We start from the raw sequence: 23,930 nt of genomic DNA on the forward strand, positions 1-23,930 counted from the left end.
ACCTTTTCATAAAAGCAATAACTCACTGCAGGCCATAGTATACTGGGACTGAACCACAGCTAAGGGGCAGTGTTCAACCGGATGTGAAGCCATGGCTTTATCCCACTTGCATTAAGCCAGATGAAATCTGAGAGGGAGACAGTGTAGGAGAGACAGACTGTAGGAAAGCTGAGAGGGAGGCAGTGTTGAAGAGACAGACAGTATGAATGTTGAGAGGGAGACCGTGTAGGAGAGAGACCGTATGAATGCCGAGAGGGAGACAGTGTTGGAGATTGAGACCGTAGGATAGCTGTGCGGGAGAGAGCGTCTAGGTGGTAGAAAACAATATAGTTCCTTTTAGATCTTTTTTCCCTCCCCCAATTTAGTCGTTATGCCAATTAATTTCTCCCCACACATATTTATGTGTGTTGTCACTGCTGTTGTATCCTACTGGCTCACCTGCCAGTGAGGAGAGCCAACCCAGCCCGTAGGAGCACCTGCAGTGACAAATATCCCCCTCCCCCCGTGACCTGGGTCTTCTCCTCCAAACACCGGCCAATTGTGTTCGTATGACTCTCGACAAAGCTTTTCAAACCAATGTGCCCTTTAACCTGAGGACGGCTGAGTGCAAACCAGTGTTTTACTCACGGCAGTTGTCCATGCTCTCATCGGAACCGTCTTCACAGTCAGGTTCGCCGTCACACTGCCACCGCTTGGGAATGCACTGACCATTACGACAGACAAAGTCTACCTCTGCACACGTGTTCTTATCTGTTGGAAAGAGAGAGACAGAGAGAGGGATAATTTCAATTTAAAAAGCTTTTTTTTTTTACCACAACTGAAAGATGTGAAAGAACATTAGCAATTGTGAATACAGTACGTCTGATCACTGTATCTAGTCAATAATATAGGCCAGGGGTTCCCAAATAGCCATAACCCCCCCCCCCCCCCCTCATTTTCAAATGGCTTAAAAAAATACAAATATAAATGAAATTAGTTGGTCTACAAGCTCACAACGCTTCGCAATGTGACATGTTGCGAACCTTACGGGTCCCTTGCGGTCCATTTGGTTACAGTTTGTACACACCCAGTTATAAATTAAAGCAATAAGGCAGAAAAGGCTGAGGTTTAGTGTGGATTTTAGAACAGCAAAGGGGCGTTGTAAAACCCCCTGATCTGCCCTAAAATACATCAATGGAACAGTACGGTGAAATATTGTAAACAAGACGGGTATTTTTTTTTATGCCAATCAGAATCAAGTAACAGAACTATAGTTTTAAAAGTATGAATTAAACAATCTTACTGTGTAGGAGAGAGAGAAGGTGAGGGGGGATGCCGTTCTTTTGCTACATTTCAAACGCATATCTCACCATCTTGCGATCCCTCCCTCCTTTACTCTATCCATCTCTCCTCTCACCATCTCTCCATTCTTTCATTCTCATCTCTTCATTCAACTGTTCTCTCTCTCCCCACTTGAACTCCCTCCATCTCTTCCTCTATCTCTATCTCTCCCAGATATCCTCCCCCTCTCCTCTTTCCCGCTCCCATCCTCCATCCCTTGTTCTCATCTTCCCTCCCTCCTATACGACATCTATCTGGGTCATCATGACAGACAGATAGATAGGGAGAGAAAATGAAGACAGGAGAGCCATGAGTTATTGGACCTCTCTCTCTCTCCTTCTAAAGGATGCTGGGTAAACACCCATTGGGGCCCAGCTAACTAAGGGTTTAACAACTATAGTGTGACGTGTGTGTACGTGTGTGTGTGTGTGTACGTGTGTACGTGTGTACGTGTGTACGTGTGTGTGTGTGTGTGTGTGTGTGTGTGTGTGTGTGTGTGTGTATTACTATACTTGCGAGGACCAAGTATAGTAGAATTTGAAGACATCTACATTGTGAGGACAGTTTTCCTGGTCCTCACAAGACAAATGGCTGTTTTATAGTTGAAAAAGTTTTTTTAGAGATACGTTTACAATTAGAAAAACATTCAGGTTAGGATTAGACATTTAGAGGTTAGGTTTAAGGATAGGAATTAGAGTTAAACATGATTTATACTTAGTTGCGCGCCAGTGTCATGCACCGAAAAACAGCCGATCTATAAGCTCACAACGCGTCGCAGCGCGATGCGTTGTGAGCTTATAGATCTGCTGTTTTTCGGCTTTAGGCTTATGGTGGCAAAAAAATGGCAAAATAATATATATGTTTTTAAATTACATTCATAAAATGGCTGTCCTAAAGCGTTGATGTCCTCACAAGTATAGTAATACAAACCTGTGTGTGTGTGTGTTAAAGACAAAGAGCTGACTCAGTCAGTGAGTGAGGATTTAAGTGCAAGGATTACAGTAAGTTTTGCCATGCTATAGTATGCAGACTAAATTATACACAACTGTCAAACTATCATGTGTGTGTTAGATACTGTACATCATGCATGTAGGACATCGACCGAGTGTGACATGTAAGGAACATGCGTTACGTCCACGCGAGTGTGTGTGTGCTCGTGCGTGCATGTGCGCATGTGTGTGTGAGAGAGTAGTCCCCTTACCACATGAGCTCTCGTCGCTGCCATCGGAACAGTCCTCATCTCGGTCACACTGCCACACAGATGGAATACAGCGACCGTTACCACACTGAAACTGATTGGGCTCACATTCTGTTGTAGCGCCTGGAGACAGAGAGAGGAGAGCAAGAGAGAGAGAGAAACGAAAGAGACAGAAACAGACGTTATGGTTTAGAACCAACACAGTAAACCTGTCTGTGTCAATTTAACTCTGAGAGTGTACAAGAGTGACAGTTTACATTTGCACACTCTCCTAAAGGTACAAATCGATAAATGTATACTACTGTTAGCCAGGAAACCAGATGAATCTGCCAGAGCTAAAAAATAAAAATGAGCTCAGTGATATAGTCTGGCCATACCCTTGTATACTACTGCATACAAGGGTGAAAAAGAATACACAAGCAAATGTTTTTCCAATGCATTCTCATGCAGTCTTTAGATTTAATTAAACGCTTTTAGAGAATAATGATATCTAATCCTCACACATACCGGTACTCACTTGTGAGTGACACACACACACACAACATAATTTCACATGCCCAGAATAGGGACGCTAGTTTTCATTTTGTTAACCCCCCAACTGCTCCCCAGTGTTGCCGGTTTTTGCGAGAGAAACAAGCAGCCAGGTCTACTAGGCCACATTATCACACACAGGGGGGGTCCCCAGAAAAATTACTTAATATAGCATCAAAGACAAAGTCAGTTTTACCACTTGAACCCTATATACAACATTTACGAGTGACTTACAGAAAACACAAGCCGAAAGCTGATTATAATAAGCAGACTTGGCAATGCTGCTCCCCCGTGTGCTCACTCTGATCAAGCTATGCACCAACAACACAGGTTAATTAACAACTTCAAGGTGACAAAAAAAGACCCACATAATGTGGAGTGGAAACACTGAAGCTATCAAGGAAGGTGTTCTAAAAATGGCTCAACCCTGGCTTTCCAGACCCAGTACTGCTGGTTTCCTATCCTACCAGGACCTATAGTATACTGCTGATGTTCTATTCAACCAGGACCTCTTCTAGTACTGCTGGTTTTCTATCCTACCAGGACCTCTAGCATACTGCTAATGTTCTATCCTACCAGAATACCAGGACCTCTTAGAGGCCAGTAGTAGAGGCTCTACTACTGCAGGTTCTGTTATCCTACCAGTACCACTAGTACTGCCGATGTTCTATCTTACCAGGACCACTAGTACTGCTGGTTTTGTATCCTGTGAGCTTGTAGATTAGCTACCAAAGTTCACATTTTGAGATTTGGTGTAGGGGGAATAAAATAAATGACCCCAGTGAACAAAAGTATGGTTTAAGTGGTTAATGCAGCTCTACTTTATCCCTCAGTCTTAAAATAACAGTGAATGACCTTGGTGGAAGGAAGCTCCAGCATGGAGTGACTCTGTGCCAGTCCAGGTGGAAACCTGGAGCAGACAGTGATAGATGCCCTAGATAGGATACTATCCCAGCTGTATACTCACAATTATTATGTTGTGTACTGTACACGTAAGTACTGTGTAGGTTCATCGGCTATAGTATGTTCAAGGTGTGTGTGTGTGTGTGTGTGTGTGTGTGTGTGTGTGTGTGTGTGTGTGTGGCGTATTATGTCCAAATATTGGACACTGATGTCAGCGCGATTACAAATATGCAGATTACAAATAACAGATCAAACTGGGGGGTGGATTATGTTCAAATAGAGATCTGACAGAATTGGTGTTATTAGGCAACAGGGAGATTTGCTCAGACTGTGTGTGTATTTGAGTGTGCATTTCTTAAAGAGAGAGCGCGAGAGAGTGAAGAAAGTGAGAGGGCCTCCAGAATTTCACCCACGCACCCTCAGTCTGTCTGTGTCCCCGTTCTGCCAAAATATGGAGATCCCCAAACTATCCCACATTGGTGCATCATACAGTACATAACTGACGTCATAGAATGGCCTCCCAGTAATAACGGGTAGTTCATGGGCCTCCAACTACTCGGAGAACGGTATGATCTGAGCCCCAGTAGAGTGAATTTGGGGTTTAGAATGATGTATGATTTGTTTTCTCGCTACAGAATGTCCAAACCAAGAGTTTGCACTGGTGATTGGGTGACCTGGACCCAGACTTTAGTGCTGGAGACTTGGGACTCGACTTTCATATGAGGCAAGGTCGATTTTGAAATAGTGTTGTAGTACAGTCATAAATCCTAAATGAAGTCTCTGATTTGGGGCATACTGTACACTTACACTCTGATGAGTGGAAGTGTACAGGGCCTCCCTTTGTGTAAGACATTGTTTATTGCAATTCAAGGTAGTCCACAGAGCTCATATTTCCAAGGCCAAATTATCCAGCTTTTATTCCGATGTCACCCCTACTTGAACTTGTAAATGTAAAGAAAAGGACCCACTTGAGCCCAATTGTGTGCAAGCCGTTTTCTTCCTTTTGTAAGTCATTGTGTTTTCTGCTCAGCACCTGCCTAAGTTGGGTTTGGGTGAGTGTGTTGTTCCTCCTCCTCCTCATCAGTTGAACTACAACACTACTCATAAACGAGGTAGGATAGACTAAAGAAATTACAAAATCAGACCTGAACAAGTGCAAAAAGCATAAACCACAATAGTACGTTACTGTGGTACGTACAGTACGTTATTACAAAATAGCTAAGGTATACTTTAAAGAAAGGTATACATCTGGCTTTCAGGGCAGTTTTTGACAAATGGATAAACAACATCGTGTAATGAAGGTTAGGGGTTGAACCACTGCTTTAACCCATTAAGAACGCATCTGTGTCATTTTAGAGTTTAGCTATAGCCATTATTGTACTACTACTTTGGCTATTAAAAAATAGCAGATATACAAGCTCATAGCGTGGCACCGGGTGCCGCCCTACGAGCTTGTAGATCTGCTATTTGTTGAAAAATCTTGAACATTTAATGTTCAAATCTTGGGGGGGGGGGGGGGGGGGGGGAGGGGCGTCCCGGGAACAACATATTTTGAATCGGGATCCTTGACATGAAAGTTTTGTTCCAAGATTTTTCAAAAATAGCAGATCTACAATCTCATAGCGCGGCATGAGCTTGTAAAACTGCTATTTCTGAATAGCCAAAATATAAAATAATGGTTATAGCTAGAAATCTTAAATGACACAGATGCGTTCCCGGATTGAATGTGTTAAGTGAGAAAACAAAGCAACCTTGCTACAGTCCATTATTCATATTTTATGACAGAAAATGAATGGGCTTCAAGCCATGGGTGTCCTCGGCCCCTGGCAATATTTTGTTTATACAAGATCATAGCAATTCATAACCCACAGGTCAACAGGTTTGTGTGATGGTAATGGTATGCATTTACGGGAGACCAAGCGGAAAACTAATGGAAATACAAACATACAGGGGGCTCAGCATTATCAGCAGTATTAGGTAAAATGATTTCCACTAAGCTAAGAAACTGTGCTAGGGTTTAGCCAATAGCCCAGTTTCCTCTACAGGTTGACATTATACTTCACTTTAATTATGCTACGTGTGCATAAAGGGGCTGCGACCCGACTGGTCTTATTCACACACTCGTCTGGAGTTTAATATCCACTAGACTCTAGTGGATATTAAGCCTCCAGATGCATATGTATGACCTGCCCTCTGGTGACTAGAAGGCAGGTCAGGGCTGGTTTGGGTTGGAAAATGGTATAAGTCATTGATTCTCAAACATTTTCATGTCAAGGACCCCCAAATTAAGATGCATTTAGCCAAGGACCCCCATCGGAAAAACATCTTATGCCAGGGACCCCCGGAAGAGAATATCTGCGTAAATATTTTTTTTGCAGATTTACAAGCTCACAACCGTCCCATCGCAACGCGTTGTGAGCTTGTAGATCTGACATTTTTAAATAGCCGAAGTATAAAATAGATTTGGTGGTTAAACTGATCGTGATGCTATATCAACTCATTTTGTTGGGGACCCCCTGGAACACCCTCAAGGACCCCAGGGTGGGGGTCCCCAGAACACACTTTGAGAACCACTGGTCTAAGTGATGGATATTATTTTAATTTTATTTATTGACTTGCCACATGCCTGACCATATAGGTCAGGCTTGAGGTGTCATAGGACGGTGTGGCACGCCAAAAATAGCCCATCGACAAGCTCACAATGCACTATAGCCTACTGTATAGTCTATTTTCGGCATGCGTCGAAAATAGTCACGTAGTTACTGATAAGAGGGCAATGATTACAGGGGAGAGACTGTGAATTGACACTTCTACTACAGGGCTGTGAAAATCACAGGTATAAACCATATTCCATAATACCAGCCCATCTGGGCATGCATTCCAACCATGCAGTGGAGGCAGGGTTTGAAGTCTACTTGCCCGTGATGGGACTTACTGTATTAGCCGTCTCTGAAGGAAGATGAAACTAGCCATAACGTTAAGGATACGTTATTCTTCTGTGCCGTGTCACTTAAAGAAAAAAAAACCTACACCTTTTCAATCCAATGCAATTCACGTCTACACTTTTTACAACTGAAAATATGTACTATATGTGCCGAATCAGTGATTGACCATAGCTTTTGAATCCTTTACCCGGCTAGCATAACAGAAAACAGTTGACAGCAGTGTCAAGCTACCATAGCAACATCGCACCATTGATGAATTGAGTACAATGGAAACAAGACCCTCTGGGATTTTTGAACAATGTAATTTGAATACTACCCATTACTTTACATGATCAAAAATGCACAGCAACTTTAACTCACCCTTCAAACAAATACTAAGGTGTGTACCAAGGCTGAAATGTGCGAAATTGTTCTGTAATTGTTTCAGTTGTGAAAAGAAATCAATGTTTACCTGAGAGTGGCGCTGACTTCTGAGTGACCTGGAAATTCTAAACTTCATAGGGTTTGTGTCAAGAACTTAATTTCCAACTTATGAGACTTACAAGTTTAACCACTTAAACCCAATACACAATATGTAGTTGACCCGGGTCCCCCAGGGCTCTATATACTTGGTCCCTCTCTACACCCAATCTCTTTGCCGATCTACAAGCTCACAAAATGCATTGCAAGCTTCTAGATCTGCTATTTATGGCAAATATTTGCTCCAGAATAGGGAGGGTTCATGTGGTTATGCTGTAGAATCAGTTCCTAGAACACATAATAAACCAAAAGGAGAAGACCTGAAGTTAAGCGCTGTTAAAACAAGACCATGATTGGGGCAACACACTCTAAAAAGGACCATATACTGACAAGTTTGGTATACAGTCCATTGACTATGACTCACGGCATCCTTGACATTACTGCTGACCATTTTCCAAAACATGCCATAGTTTTATTGACGTGACTGGCCTGCACAAAGCCCTGATCTTAACCCTGTCAAACACCTCTGGAATGAAATGTGAGCCAGGTCTAGTCACTCAACATGAAGTGCCTGACCTCACAAACACTCTTGTGGCTGAATGGAAGAAAACTGCATTAAGGCCGTGTGATGCGGGTGTTCTCGCTTGGATCAGCGGGGATCGCGCCGCGATCATTGTTGTTTTGTCCTCCTGCGCGTAGCAGGGGAAAAGAAGCTGACCATAATCCAGCTCTTGCCGCCGCGGGCGTGTGCACAAAACGAGCACGAGTGTTTCACGGGACCGCGCCCGCTTGCCTCTCCGGCCTTCAACTTCTCTGCGTGTCCCAAATAATTGCCCGCCTCTCATCGAAAATGAATTGCTAAGGCGCGTCACTCGCTTCCCGTCTGAAACGGCCTTTAGTGAAAAGCCTTTCCACCCAGAAGACCATTAACCACATTCACCCTGGTGTCCCTATCGGATATTTCATTAACAGAAAACCAGCTCAGTGGCCTTGTAGAGTGTCCGCCTTGGGATTGAGGGGTCGGGGTTCAATCCTCGGCCGAATCATAGCAAAGACTATACAAATGGTACCATAATGCCTCCACTCAGCATCATGGGTTGGATTGGGGTATGTTCCTATGACAGACTAGCATCATGTCTAGGGGAGGTAAGTTTGTACACTTGGTGCCGTGCTACAGTATGAGCTTGAATATCTGCCATTTTTGAATAGCCAAAGATATCTTAAAATGACACAGATGCGTTCCCGGTCTTAATGGATTAAGCATATACAAGGGATTAATGAGGTCAGACACTTCATGTTGGGCGATTAGACCTGGCTCACACATATGCCGTTTCAGTTTGCTTCAAGGTGTTTGATAGGGTTAAAGTCAGGGCTCTGTGCAGGCCCGTCACATTTTTCCTCACTCTTCAACAAAACATTTCTGTATTAGAGGAGCATGGGAGGGCACTGGGGAATTGTCATTCTGTAACAGGAAATGGCCTTTCACAAACTGATGCCACAAAACTGGAAGCACAAAATTGGAAGCACACAACTGTCTAGAGGAGTAGTTCTCAAACCTTTTTATTTTAAGAATCCCCATAACTGAGTGAAATGGAGCCCCATTTGTACACTAAGAGTTACAGACCTGTAAGGGTAACATTTTTAAAGCGAACATTTTTACTCACATCTTTGCTTCTGGGGGTCCCTGGAGCAACATATTTTGAGATGCAGGTCCGCATAAAAAAGACCCATGAGTATTCTTTATATTAACCTTAGAGTAGTCCTTTCTGGCCATGTCATAATAAGTGAACATTTGGTGAAAATAGCAGATCTACAAGCTCACGGCTATTGGCTACAGATTTGGTGTAGAGTGAAAAAATATGGGGAACAAGGATAGACCCGTCAACAAAAACTGTTGTGTTTAAGTGGTTACAAAATACCAAACGTATACAATTATTTTATGCCGTAATAGGACAATTACTGTGGCTGACAGTAGAACGTAGGTTCTATACAATTCCAGTTCTGTGGTATTGAGCCATATTTACACGCAGTTCTGTCAGGTTCTCATCTAGACTGTGGAACCATTGGCGCACATGTTTGTATGTCAGAAACTGAAGAATGTGTTTTCATTTTATTAATGTTTCAGTTTTTTTTATTGTGTTGTGTAACTTATGTTGTATAATTGTGATATGGATCTCCCTGGTCTGAAATAAAGATTGAATTGAATTACGCTTAAACTGTTGTTAAACAGGTAAGGCCTATAAAGACTTCTCTGGGTGATAATGTAATCATTTGCTGGACCCATTGGTTTCACCGGCGTAGCTGGAGCAGTTGCAGTGCACTATGCTTAGCTCTAATGTGGAAAAGTAGCTAATTATCCACCCGTCTTAATAGGAGACTAGAGGGGACAGGAGTGAAACAACCACACTATAGGGACACCCGGTCGGTGTGGGTGGGTGTGGGGGTGTGTGTGTGTGTGTGTGTGTGTGTGTGTGTGTGTGTGTGTGTGTGTGTGTGTGTGTGTGTGTGTGTGTGTGTGTGTGTGTGTGTGTGTGTGTGTGTGTGTGTGTGTGTGTGTGTGTGTGTGTGTGTGTGTGTAAACTACAGAGAGAAAAAGAGAAACAAAAAAGTTAATGAGGCTAAAAAAGAATAGTGCCTAATTGTGATGTGACACGCAGTTAGCCTGAAAGAGTGTGTGTGTGTACTACAGAGGTATAAAAAAAAAGAGAAGCTAAAAAAGGTAATGAGAGGCTTCAAAAAAAGAATATATTGCCTAATTGCGATGTGACATGCTCTTAGCTTGAAAATGTGCTCTTGTGAGCGAGTGACACAGCTGTGCGACAGAGTATGAATTGAGCATAAGTTAGTTAAGAGGTTAAAGATAAAACGGAGGGCTACGTGAGGTGCTATAGGGAGGCTACTAAAGGTCGCTTGTAATTGCATTCTAGTAAGACAGCCTTGTTTGCCCATGACAGACCCCACACAGTAAAATCTGAGGCGTGTACATATTAATGGAACCAAATGGACCCTTATTTGGTTCTATTTGTAGATTTTGTACACTCTTCTGAGTTAAAGTAACACTGAGGATTGTACCATGCAGCATCCCTGTTAAAACACTTTTTTAAGGAGACACCGGGCGTTGGTGAGCTGAAGTATGACCAACTGAAATCTTCATAAGAAAGAAAGAATGGAGAACATATGAGTCATATGTTGTTGAGTCAAGGAAATAAAGTCACACACGGTGTAACTTTCATTTCTGTCGTCTTTTTGGCAACACTTCTGCTAGCTAAAGTATGTGATTCAAACAGTATCTACACGTTACTACAAGCCAAATTGTAGTGTATAAGAGGCAATAATCAATCTTGTTCGAACTGTGATTCCAAGAAGTCAGTTCAAAACTATAGTCTCATCCTCAGAACAAATAAAACATGGTCTGTGACTGCTAGAAACCAACAACTATGTTGTTGTCAGAAACCAAGAGGGAAGAATATTCTGGAAAACAACTACAGTATGTTGTCAGAAACCATATGCATTTGCTTGAGCAACAAAATGTAAAACACTTCTGGTTCCAAAGCACTTCCTCAGAGTGCCTGCATCATTCTGGCACCAGTGTCAGGACCAGACACTCTAAAATAGTGTTTAGAGAAGTTGTCGAAAACAACATTCATTGATAAAGTTACACAATATGACTCAATATGATTTTATCATTCAATGTCTGATGATCAAATCGGGAGATCCATAAATTGGTTGTGCTTTACAATAAAAGACTAGACTAGACTTGTGAAAACTTGCATGAATAAAACCCTACAGAGCACCAGGTTCATAAAAATGTCAAAACAAATATAAATAATAATACTAATAATAAGTCCTCACTCGTTGGGGTGTTTTTTTGTCACTGTCCTCTGCATTTACCCATCCTATAACTAGGAGCAGTGAGCGCCATTGTACCGCGCTCTGGGAGCGATTAGGGGTTAAGAAGAGTCTTGCTCAGGGACACAGTGCTGGCCTGGAGTAGAACATGGGACAACCAGGGCCTCTGGTTCCCCAGGCGGGCTCACTAACCACTCAGCTATGGCCGCTCCCAACAACCCATGAGACAGCCTGCCCTGCACTGTCAGTTTGAGTTCTGAATCTGTGCTTCCCCTGAAAGAATGAACTGTCTATTGGTGGGAATAATGTCTACAAGTCTTATAATAACTCTGTGTCCTTGATGCCAAGGAGATTTTACCACTTGATGTACACACAAACACACTTCCTTTTCAGCAGCAGTGTGTGTGTACAGTACAATGTAGATAAGGGCTATTCAGTTAGTTTATTGAGGTCTGATTCTGAAAATGATACTGCATGCGGGGCCACATTTTTTTATATCCAATATGTAAGCAATGTTTTTTTCCCACATAAATTGAAATCTTGAAATGCTCTTCACAGTAGGTTTACCTCTTTAACCACTTAAACCCTGTACACTTCATTGACCGGGGTCCCCCAGAGGTCTATTCATGGTCCCCGCCATTTTTCTCACTACCGCAAAACTCCTCGCCTCTACAAGCTCACAACACGTTCTCTTCACCGTACATGTCCTGGTTGTTGACATGCATTCACATTGGGCGTGACACATTATGTAGAGTGACGCAATCCAATATTAATGTAATGGGAGACAAATAGTCTCGATACGTCAGATGTCCAGTCTGTTTGCCAGAGAAGCTTACACATTAAAACAAAACGACAACAAAAAAAACATAATACACAGGCAAGACATCCTGGCATGTTTTAACTACACTGGGTTGTCTAGAGGATTATCATCAACTACATCCTACAATAAAATGAACAAAATTCATATGTCTGCTCTTATCCATTTTTCTCCTCAATGGGTTGACCCATCTATCTGAACTTGCACATGAGCAAAGACCAAATGGAAGTCGATATTGCACTTTCCCCAAATTGACAAGTTTAGAATTTTCGCCACAGGATCTGTAGTCGCTGTCATGGTCCCATAGCCTGAACGGTAGTTACGGTAGTGGTGGGAAAAAACGTTCATTTCAGAGAACAAACGATTGTGTTCGCGGCAATGATTCGATCACGCGCTATTTCCTAGTGAAAAACACTATCGAGGGAGCGTTATTATTACGTCCTGTGTACGGGGGGAGAAAATGGGGGGCATGAACGATAACGTGAACGTAAAAGTTTCAGGAATTGAACGAGCTCGTTCACGGCAATGAACTAGTTCTTTTGAACTCGATCATGAACGACCCATCACTACTGAACGGACAATGGGTGCTCAAGACACACACGCAAAATAATGAAAAACTGAAAAAGTACCGAAAGCATGGCTCTTTAAATTAACACTCAACTGAACAGGGTTCATCTGTGTTCTAGTTTTTTTCGGAAGGTATATGCTACGATACGATGCGCGTGGTCGTGGGTATACGCTCTCGCGTTTTCAATGGATGAAAGGTTTTTGAAGGTATACGGTAGCGCCGAAAAAAAATCTCAAGGTATACGCCGTACACAGCATCTGACGGTAGAACACACCACTGGGTTCATCATAGTACATACTGTAGGTACATAGTAAGCTAGCCTCAGGCACACGGCAAGTGCTTAGTCATCTGGTGATGCAAAAACAATCACATTTGATGGCAATGTGAATCCGAGGGGTATGATTAGACACAATAATGCAAGTGCAACAAGCTTATTTGGAATGCCGTTTTGAAGCAAATGGCACAGTCAGCATTTCACCCGTATGGACTAATTTACTGAAGCCCAGGTCTATGAAACACATTAAAATCTGGAGTGTTAAATTAAGCCTGAACATAGACATTATGTACCCTTTTACTGGGTATAAAGGCGTATCGCAGCAATTCTAAACAGTTTTTTTGTGCTTATGCACACATTTTCTATTGATCTCGTGATTTCAGGGGCCCAACAGAAACGTCAATATTCCTCTTCTAAACACTGTTCTTTCTCTCCAACATGCACATAGTAAAGGCCTCAGTGCTTAAGGGTGTAAACATTTACCAATAATGCCGCGTTCACACTGGCAGATACAAAAGATACAAAGCTACACCACATATTTGTAGCTTCGTATCTGAAGTTGAAACCAGCTCAACTTTTTGTTGTAGCTTTGTAGCTGGTGTAGCAGCTACAAACGTCAAATGTATTTTTATATCTTCATTTCGCTGGCTTCCATTGAAAATGAATGGAAGCCTGCATCTTTGCAGAGCTGCCAGTGTGAACGCAGCATAAGGGTCACTATTTAAAATCAAAAGAGTTAATTGTGCTGTACAGTTGAAGAGATTTTCATGACCCACTACTGGGGTTTGACCCATTGAGATTTCACAATCTGCTAATGGATTTTGAACCACTGGATGAAAAAGGCTGCATTAGAGGATGAGATGACTGAGATCAAACACTACAGTACTTAATAACACGTTTTGATAAATGCAGCCAAAGAATAGTTTAGAAAAGAGACTGTGGACCAATCCTATTCAGTCTGTTGTATTAGTTTGGTTTGCATTCCCTTCACATAGACAAATTAGAAGGCTGAGGGGGAGACAGTGGAGGAGATACAGACCAGTAGGAAAGCAAAGAGAGAGCATACTACAGACAGACAGAAGCTGAGAGGGAGACAGCATAGGGACAGACAGAAGGAAAGCTGAGAGAGAGAGAAAGCTGAGAGAGGGAGACAGCGTAGGAAAGTTGAGTGAAAGCCTAGGACAGGGGTCTTCAACAGGGGATCCTCAGAGCTACTATAGGGGCTCCGCCAAATTTTTGTGTGATAGGATTTCGTTTTTTTACATGAACCACTTGAGCCCTAGAATTCCTTTTCTGAGGGGAACATTAGCCGAAAATAGCAGATCTACAAACTCACAACGCCTTGGCAAAGAGGCTATAGGTGTAGAGGGAAAAAAGAGCAGACCAAGTAAAAAGAAGAAGAATCTGCAACATAATCTTATACAATACAGAGGGGGTCCCTGCTTCATCTCTCTCTCAACTAGGGGGTCCTTGGGCTGAAAATGTTGAGGACCCCTGGCCTAGGAGACAGACAGCAGGAAAAGGTGAGATGTAGTCAATGCAGGAGAGACCGATATTCGGAAAACTGAGAGGGAGATGGCGTAGGACAGATAACGGGAATGCTGAGAGGGAAACAGCATAGGAAAGACAGACAATAGGAAAGCTGAGTGTGAGACACAGCGTAGGAAAGTTGAGCAAGACAGCACAGGAGAGACAGACAGAAGGTAAAGGTGAGAGGTAGTCAATGCAGGAGAGACCGATATTAGGAAAGCTGAGAGGGAGAGTGTAGGAGAGAAGCAGCAGGGAAGACTAGGGAGAAGGCGTAGGAGAGGTAGCTGAAAGGGGGAGACTGGATAGGAGAGAGACAGTAGGAAAGCAGAGGGACACAGCATAGACTGTAGGAAAGCTGAGAGGGAGACGGTATAGGAGAGAGACCAACGGCATAGGAGAGACGGACAATAGAAAAGAGAGGGAGACCGCAATGGATAGTTGAAACCATACGCTAGCCTATACAGGTCACATAAAGTACATACATACTATCAATTGAATATCGGGCTAACATTTAGTTTAGATTTAGACAAATTTAGACATTTGTATAACGAACACAACGTCCAAAGCGCAAGGGAACGTGGATTCAAACGCATGCCGCCTGCTGTGATGAACAGCCATTTGGGTCTTAAAATAGCAAGCCATTGGGCTTTGTATGAATTGTCACATTGGAGGTCATGGTAATAGAATTTGCCCCAGTAACAGAGACAGACGCCATGCATTGCACTTGTCATGGAGCCTAACCTCCCTCCCACCACCCCGCCCACTTTAAGACGGCAAGGCTTCAGTGCACCCACTCACACCGAGTGGGTGCACCCCCCCCCCCCCCGGTGCACCGCCCCCCCCCCAGTCCACCACCACCCCTCCCGCTTGAAAAGACGGTGCGCACCCACCACCCACCCCCGTCTCCCTCCCTCCCTCTCTCTCCTCACAGCTTAGGATCTGGGTCTAATAGTGCCACAGTCACCATTGAGGAAAATTGCCTTCCATTTTAATTAGGCCAGCAGTTGCTGCAGGAAAAAGGCCGATCTACAAGCTCAAGTTCAACACACATCACGGCTGCATGCGTTGCGAGCTTGTAGATGCATTTTTTTTTATGTTTAAATTAGAAAAAGAAAATCTGTCAGCCATGCACAAAGACACAAAAATAACACGAAGCTTGTGCAATTTCTCTCTCCCCTCTTCAAATCAGACGACTAATAATTATCGAGCACATTTGCAAGGATGCCTCACAGTTCAACAGCATCATCAGCATCAATTGGCATTAACCTTGGTTCATAATTATTGGCATCACCTGCCGATGCTAATTGCGCCCCCCACCCCCCCTCAACGGTTACCCCCCCTGTCCATATCTCTCTCCTCTTCTCTCTCCCCCTCTCATCCATCCAATGGGGATTGCAGTGTTGCTACGCGCTGTGCTGTGGACTGAATAAAGTGCTCCATATTATCAATAGAGCTACAACACTACACTGCTAGCCTTCAACACCCCCCCGCCCTCCCTTCTGCCACGCCTCCTTCTCTGTCGGCCTCCACACTTCATGAATATATAAATTAATAAATAGATCCATCAAGCCCACTGGGGATGAGTCTGACTGACTGACTGACTGACTGACTGACTGAGGGAAAAAAGGAGAGATTCAGATTGTGTGTGTGTGTGTGTGTGTGTGTGTGTGTGTGTGTGTGTGTGTGTGTGTGTCAGACACACTCAATTTGACTGGTGTACCAAGATCTAGGCTACATCTTATATTACACTGGAAATGTGTAACACATGTCTGTCCATACATACATACACTAGGCCTACATGAAGTGCCCACTAGGCCTACATGAAGTGCCCACTAGGCCTACATGAAGTGCCCACAGGTGATGGACACAAAGATACAGAATTGCCATGTATTGTAGTTAGACTTTAATGCAACACAAACTGGCTTTTATTTCCACACCTTTTGAGGAGTAATTAGGTGATATCTCAATATTTTTGCGTGTGTGTGTCTCGCACTCCTTTAATACTAGCTTCCATAACGAAATGAAAACAGGGAGACTATTTCTTTAAGCTTCGATTGAGCAATTTCATTCACACACACGTGCACCTGTTAAATCATCAGTGTTATTTAAAAAAAAACATTTTGTAACTCTGAGAGGATACAAATGTTACCAAATGGACCATGGAGGTATAGAGAAAACTAAGGGTCCATTTGGTTACATTTGTATCCTATCAGAGTTAATGGCAAGGATTCACTGTTTCTAGTGTTATTTGAACCATGTTGTAACTCTGAGAGGATACAAATGTAACCAAATGGAACCCGAGAAGTCAATTTGGTTAGATTTGTATAGAGTTAATAACCTCACTAGTACTATTAACTCTGAGAGGATACAAATGTAACCATATGGACCATGAAAAGGGGTCCATTTGGTTACATATGTATCCTCTCAGAGTTAATACTCTATGTGTCAGTGTCTGGTCTTTTAGCGAAGGATTTGTTCAGCAAACCCAAGGTTGAACAAAAAAACCCAGCCATGCAGGTCTAGACCAAACCCACCGAAGAACAGGTGCACTGCACGGTCACACACACACACACACACACACACACACACACACACACGCCGTGCACGCACGTACAAACACACACGTACGTTATGTCAGGCACACACACCATATGTCATAATGTCAAATAAAGAAGCGACAATAGCCTTTTTAGTTGTCATTATAACATTGGATAAAACGTACCGTGTACAACACGCAGCGTGCAGAGGAGCTGAAGAAAGCCCAGCAGCAGCCGTATGGATGGGAGCACGAAGACCCCCGACTGGGACCACCTGCTCATTTCACAGTGGTTGTGTGTGTGTCGTTTATTAAAACGCTGGAAGCTGCTGGTTACGGCCTGGCGCTGGCGGGGTGGCGGTCCTGGCTGGCTTGGACGTGTCGGTTTTGTATTAAACCCCCCGGTTCTCTTCACACAAAACACCGAGACACACAAACACACGCACCGACCCAACCGACCGACCGACGCGCTACTGACAAGCAGCGGCTGCAAACAGCAAGCACCGCAAACCACGCGTGTTTTTGTATCCTCCTCTCGTCAGTGGGGTGGTGACCGAGATTATTAGATCCATGTCTGACTGCATGTCCTCCTTATTATTCTAATATGACCGAATTTGTTTAGATCCATGTCTGCCTGGGTCCTCCTTTTATTCTAAATACGATCATGGGAACCCATCGGGAAAAAAAAAAAAAAAATCTTGAGATATTAATTCTAATAAGACGATCGGATCGATCGATCGATCTGCTGATTGATCCTATTGATTTGTAATGTCACACACCGATCATATGGTGACTCTGTGCTGTGCTGTGTGTGACTGACTGTGTGACTGTGTGTACTGACTGCCTGGCTGCACAGAGCCCGATCGTCACTGCTTGGGTGTTTTTTTCCCTTTCCTTTCCTCCTTCCAGCAGCACGTCTTATGGCACATTGTTAACCCTTCCCTGCCCATAGAGATACAGTAGCCTACATACCAGGCCCTAAATAGGTTACAGCCATTTATGTGCACAGCAATGATGGGGGAAATGGTCTTAATAGTTAGTCTAGACCTTAACATTATAATAATAATAATAATAATAACAAATGTAATAATAATAATAATTATTATTATTATTATTATGTAAATGTTATATAACATTTAGAAGAATCTTGAATTGTGAAAACCTTTGAATGAATTCAACACAGAAATTCTCTTGTTGGGGTCCCTGGCACAAAATCGTTTCAGATGGTGCTCCACGGCCAAATTTGGGGGTCCCTGATTTAAAATGTTTGAGAACCTCTGCTTTAGAGCACTCTATCTTTGGAATGTCTGCATTGATCTAATGTGTCACACCCACATAATCCCTTTAATGTTATAATCAATAATAATAATCATCCAAACTGAAAAGAAAAAGCCAATCACTTTCATCGACCAGTGCATGTCTTTAGTGAAGCTGTGACATCACATCCCGTCTAAGTCGTGTGACCAAATTGTATCCAGTAAGTGCTATATGGAAAAAGACCAGATTTAGTTTATAATAGTTTAGTTTATAATAAGTATCAGTCACCAGAACCAAGGATGGGGGTTTTCATTGAATCTACAAATGGAGTTTGAAGTTACAATGGGTTTAGGAAGTCTGATAAAATGAATATCAAATATCTCAATACTGAAGCAAGCACCTTAAAAGCTGTCTGGGGTGTTCACAAAAGCCAGAGTAGACATTACAATGACCCCAAACATGTTTGAAAGTGAAATATCCTTTGAAGTACTTGTTCTGCTCCTTTTATCTGCTATTTTCGCCAAATGTTCACCTGGAATCCTAACTGGTTTTGATCTTGCATTATTTGAAAGGACCATACCCGTTGTCTGTCATGGTGAGTCCACTGACTATGAGGTATTGATATTACTACCTAGTTTGTTTTATTATCTGGCTGGAGGCCATCGGATTCCATTCATTTCAGTATTAAAATCAACTTGAAGAGACGTGAACCTTGCTTAATATAGGTAATCCATCACACTTAAAGGTAGGGTAAGTGATATTTTTTGGTTAAAACAAAAAGTATTTTGTTGAAAGGTTAAAGCACTATATTCTGATAGTAATCATTGCTATAGAGTGTTTGTTCAGTAAAAGGAGTCTCCCCGTCTCTCCAGCTCTTTAATAAACAGAAAATACATTTTTCGGTAGGTGTCAAAATCTCAGCCAATCAGGAGAAAGTACCCATTTTTAAGCTTAATTTGTATAGTGTTCCAGTTCCAATTGTGTCTGCTAATTTCTTAGTGTCATCACTTGCAATTTCACTTGTTTAATCTATATCCTGATTGAGTTCTCTATCCTGATTGGATAAAATTGGAAATGAAACTGAAACTGAAACGAAAATGCATTTTCTTTTTTGTAAAGAGCTGGAGAGACAAGGAGACTCCTTTTACTGAACAAACACTCTATAGCAATGAGCACTATCAGAATATATAGCTATTTAACACTTATTTTAACCAAAGAAAATCACTTACCCTACCTTTAACATAATCATGTCGTTATTTTCTTTAGTCGGTTACTTTATTGTTGCCTTTTAATACATTTTAAAGAACAGATTGATTTGAAAAGGCGAGCAGAAAATAGTCCCTGGAGAAAGGTTGATCAATTAACTGAAGAAGAAAACAAACTGTTTTCAGCACCTTGGACAGCGACCAGGGGCATCCCCAATTTGTGGGATTGATCGCACTCGCGTGCAATTATGCAGCCCATGAGACCTGCTTTCCAGCTTGCAAGTTGTAGGAAATTAAAAAAAAATAAGCAAAGAAAATGTAATTGTACAAATAGTAATACTGGCATTCGCATCACAACAGGTTGCCAGCGGCCACATTCACAGTAGTTGACGGAGATGATTCGAGATCCTATAGCCAGGACAGATGTCAATATCCCATGGCCCAAATGGATTATATTCACAGTTGCTAAGAGACAAAAGACAACATACCATGGGCCTGATGGATGATCATATTCACAGTAGCTGAGAGATGGATCCCATAGCTCAGATGGATGGCCTTATTCACAGCAGCCGTGGGTGACTATAGTTGATTTGGTTATCAGCAACACTCTGCAATCAGTTGGCTATTACACTACCAAGCATAAACATTGGCAGCACTGCTATCAGACACTTAACATAGGAGTCTAATGAACAATCTATTGTTGCCCCAGACATGAAAGCGTATAAAGTGTTTTCTGGTACTTCGGTTAAAGGTCTAAAGCGCTCACTCACAGCTCATGGCTCATGGCTCTGGGCAAATGCTTAGCATCCCGTTTCCATGGCAACATAAAGTAGATGCTGCAGTGATGTGTGCAGGCCAGTCAACTCATCAAACCCTAAAGAACAAAAAGACACACAGGATGCTCTTGGTTAGAGTTCAGTACAGTTGGGTGAGCTGCTAGAAATGTCAGGAGGTAAGAGACAAGTGGCTGAGTAATGTAAATGGCTAAGTATGTCTGAGGATTATACTTAAAGACATACTTCATAATGATATCTTAGTATTGTACTAGAAACCCACCTGAGTTACATTTGTATCCTCTCAGAGTTACAGCATGGTTTAAATAACACTAGACACAGTGAATCCTTGCTATTAACTCTGAGAGGATACAAATGTAACCAAATGGACCCTGAAAAGGGTGCATTTGGTCAGAGTCAGAGTCACAAAATGTTTTTTTAAATAACACTGATGATTTAACAGGTGCGTGTGTGTGTGTGTGTGTGTGTGTGTGTGTGTGTGTGTGTGTGTGTGTGTGTGTGTGTGTGTGTGTGTGTGTGTGTGTGTGTGTGTGTGTGTGTGTGTGTGTGTGTGTGTGTGTGTGTGTGTGTGTGTGTGTGTGTGTGAATGAAATTGCTCAATCGAAGCTTTAAAGAAATAGTCTCCCTGTTTTCATTTCGTTACGGAAGCCAGTATTAAAGGACAGGGATACAACATGTTCTGAGGGTAATGAGTAAATGCAAACTTTTCCCTGTGTAGAGAGTAGGAACGCTAAGAGGGAGAAAGTGTAGGGGAGACAGACATTGGGAAAGCTGATAGGGAGACAGTGTACTAGAAGAGACAGGCAGTAGGACAACTGAGAGGGAGACAGTGTAGGAGAGAGAGGCAGTAGAGAGGTTCTCAATTTCATTGCGTAGTAGAACAGTGGAGGATGACAGTGAAAGATCCCTCCCTCCCTTAATGAGAGCATTCAGTCATAAAGTCCACAAATACTTTTGTTTTTATATACAGTACATACATAGTTTGTGTAATTTGAGTGGCGCTCGGGCGGTGCAAGGGATAATTAAGTTCCTTCCCACCACCCAGGAGAATAGGGGTTTTAACCCTCCACGGTGCCTCCGACTTGGCCGGGCGTTTGAACAAACATGTCTCTGAAAACCTCAGTCCCGGGTATCCAGAAGATGGCGGATTTGAACCAGAAACATATCACAGCTTCATGTTTCCAGTTCAAATCTGCTAATGAGACAATAAAACGAAGCTATGGGAAACTGAACCGGAACAGGAAACAGCCATGACACCTTCTGGAAACCCGGGACTTCAGTCTTGCACAGTAACCTGGCCAACCTATAGTGACTCCTACAGGTTGTTCAGGGTGCAAAACCATGAGGAATAGCATGTTCCTTTGCATGTCCTCCCGGAGAAACTCCTTACTGTATCAGAGGAGACACATGGTTGTCTGTGCTCTCTCTACAGGGACAACTGTTGGAGCAGAGACAACAAGGGACAACATTATTAAGCTGTTCTTCCAGGGATAATATAATATAATGTAGGGACCAGCTAAGCCACTCCAATGTTTGAGTTGTGTATACGGATAGTTTGAAGTTGCATGTAAACATTCATTGACTAATGTTGTAAACTACCAGCCGTACTGAGTCATAATGTTATAATTTGTTATTGGCTCCATGCACACCCACAAACCACTTTGATTGTTCAAACATTACAGATTATGTTTTTCCTCAAGGATGTTTATCCCTTTTTCCCCCTTAATGCATCCCTGCTTTGTTTACTAATGATCCATGCTTTTCATTGTGACAGGCTAAATGGCAGTACACAGACGACAGCCAAGGTTCTTAATTAGTTCAAAGTACTCTTTATTCCACACAACATCACAGTGCTCTTTATTCCACACAACATCACAGTACTCTTTATTCCACACAACATCACAGTGCTTGTCATGCCTAATTGTAACTATACCGAAGCAACATGGGAGTACAGATTAAAGATGAGCGGATAAAACAAACTTTGCTCTGTCCCTCCATGCGACGCATTGTGAGCTTGTAGATCGGCTATTTTCAAAAGATGTTTATACATTTGAAACCTTACTTGAATAATTTTGTACTTTTACTCAAGTAAAAAAAATGAATCCAGACTTTTACTTGAAACAGAATATTTCTACATTGCAGTATTGACACTTATACTTAAGTAAAACAATTGAGTAGGTGTTTTCCACCACTGGATAAAACAAACTTTGCTCTGTCCCTCTGCAGATAAAACAAACCTTGCGCTGTCTCTCCCTCTGATGGCTGGTTTATCCAGTGTGTAACACCCAGCTCAGAGTGTAATTAGTCGTGACTCAGGTCAAGTGTGACTGCTTAACTATAGTAACCCTAGTGACCCTATTCTGGGGCGGACATTTGGTGAAAATTGCCGATCTACCGAGCTTGGCAATTTTTGGCAAAGAGATTTGGTGTAGATGGCAAAAGTATAGACCCCTGCGTGACCTCGGTCAACTAACTATATAGAGTTGAAGTGGTTAAATCAGCCATGATCCACCTTCACCATTTTCAGTAATTAGCAGTTGTTCAAGAGTAGGCCTAATGGGCCGTCCACATAAGCACTAACTTTAACTATATTGTTCACAACTCAGAATAAGAATCAGAATCAGAATCAGGGTTTATTGTCACAACAGTCAGTTACAAGTAAAAAACAATGTCAGTTACAGGTAAAAGGCTAGTGAAATTAATTTTGCTTCTTTCAGCTAGGCAGCCTTCCACATCTCCACGGCGCCATAATGGGGGGGTAAAAGCAACCCTCCACACACACCGCAGCAGCCGTGTGTGGCGCTATCAGGTGGGGGTGGAGGTGGGAAAGAGAAAAGGGGGGGGGGGGTTAGGGTAGTAGAGAGATGGGAGAGGGAAAGAAACACGTGGGGGAGTTCAAAAAAATCAAATGTTATCACAGTCATGGCCTACATCATTATAGTTGTAGTGTGGACTCAGCCATCCACTTGAATTAGAATTATTTCAAAATCTCTATCTGTATAGTTATAGTTTTACATAACTATCCAGATAAGTTATAGTGCTTAGTGTAAATGGCACATAATAGTCACACATACACTTGCACACCAAAGGCATACAAACACAAGTGTGTGTGTGTGTGTGTGTGTGTGTGTGTGTGTGTGTGTGTGTGTGTGTGTGTGTGTGTCTGTGTGTGTGTATGTGTGCACATACCACACTTGTGTTTGCGTCTCCCTTGTGTGTCCTGCACGCGCACGCCACGCGCACGCACACGCACACGCACATGCACACACATTCACTACACTTGGAGTACACAAACACAAGTGTGGGTGCACATGCATCTACTGTACATAGTAGACAAGTCATTTTAGATTCTCAGGTATTGTGAGCTGAAACCATTCCTGACATTCCTGATGTGGGTGAGTGAAGGCACAAGGTTGACTAATGCATTTGTGTCCATGACAGCCATATCATTCTGAACAGCAAACAGATATTATATCCCTCTTCCCCTTTACTTGGAGAACCATGTAGACTGGATTTGATGTGATATGACACACGTCCTGATAATAAAATAGTGATATAATATGCCCATATCCAGTGTTCTTGGTGTGAATTGTCACTTTTCATTAGGCTCAGTCTTTTTACATTAACACGTCGCCAACTGTAATGATGTGTCAAATATGCAAAGCCATCATTTGCACTAATGATAAACATTTGTAATGGGAAAGTCTAACTTAAAGCCTGATACTATAACTTTATATGCTATGG

The 23,930-nt window shown here is 42.5% G+C and overlaps 1 protein-coding gene across 3 annotated transcripts in view; it reads right to left on the reverse strand.

Moving 5' to 3' along the window:
* The window catches only part of vldlr (very low density lipoprotein receptor), a 69,540-nt gene extending 51,774 nt beyond the window's left edge, over positions 1-17,766 (reverse strand). For all 3 annotated transcript variants that reach the window (XM_084046940.1, XM_084046939.1, XM_084046938.1), the window contains exons 1-3: positions 17,117-17,766; positions 2,522-2,641; positions 628-750 (exon numbers count right to left, since the gene is read on the reverse strand). In XM_084046940.1, the coding sequence (XP_083903066.1) occupies positions 628-750; positions 2,522-2,641; positions 17,117-17,213 (340 nt within the window). In that variant the 5' untranslated portion in view covers positions 17,214-17,766. The remainder of the gene's footprint in view (positions 1-627; positions 751-2,521; positions 2,642-17,116) is intronic.
* Between the last annotated feature and the right edge of the window lie 6,164 nt (positions 17,767-23,930).

This window comes from Gymnoscopelus microlampas (assembly GCF_963454915.1).
Source record: "Gymnoscopelus microlampas genome assembly, chromosome: 21".
NCBI classification, from domain to species: Eukaryota; Metazoa; Chordata; class Actinopteri; order Myctophiformes; family Myctophidae; genus Gymnoscopelus; species Gymnoscopelus microlampas.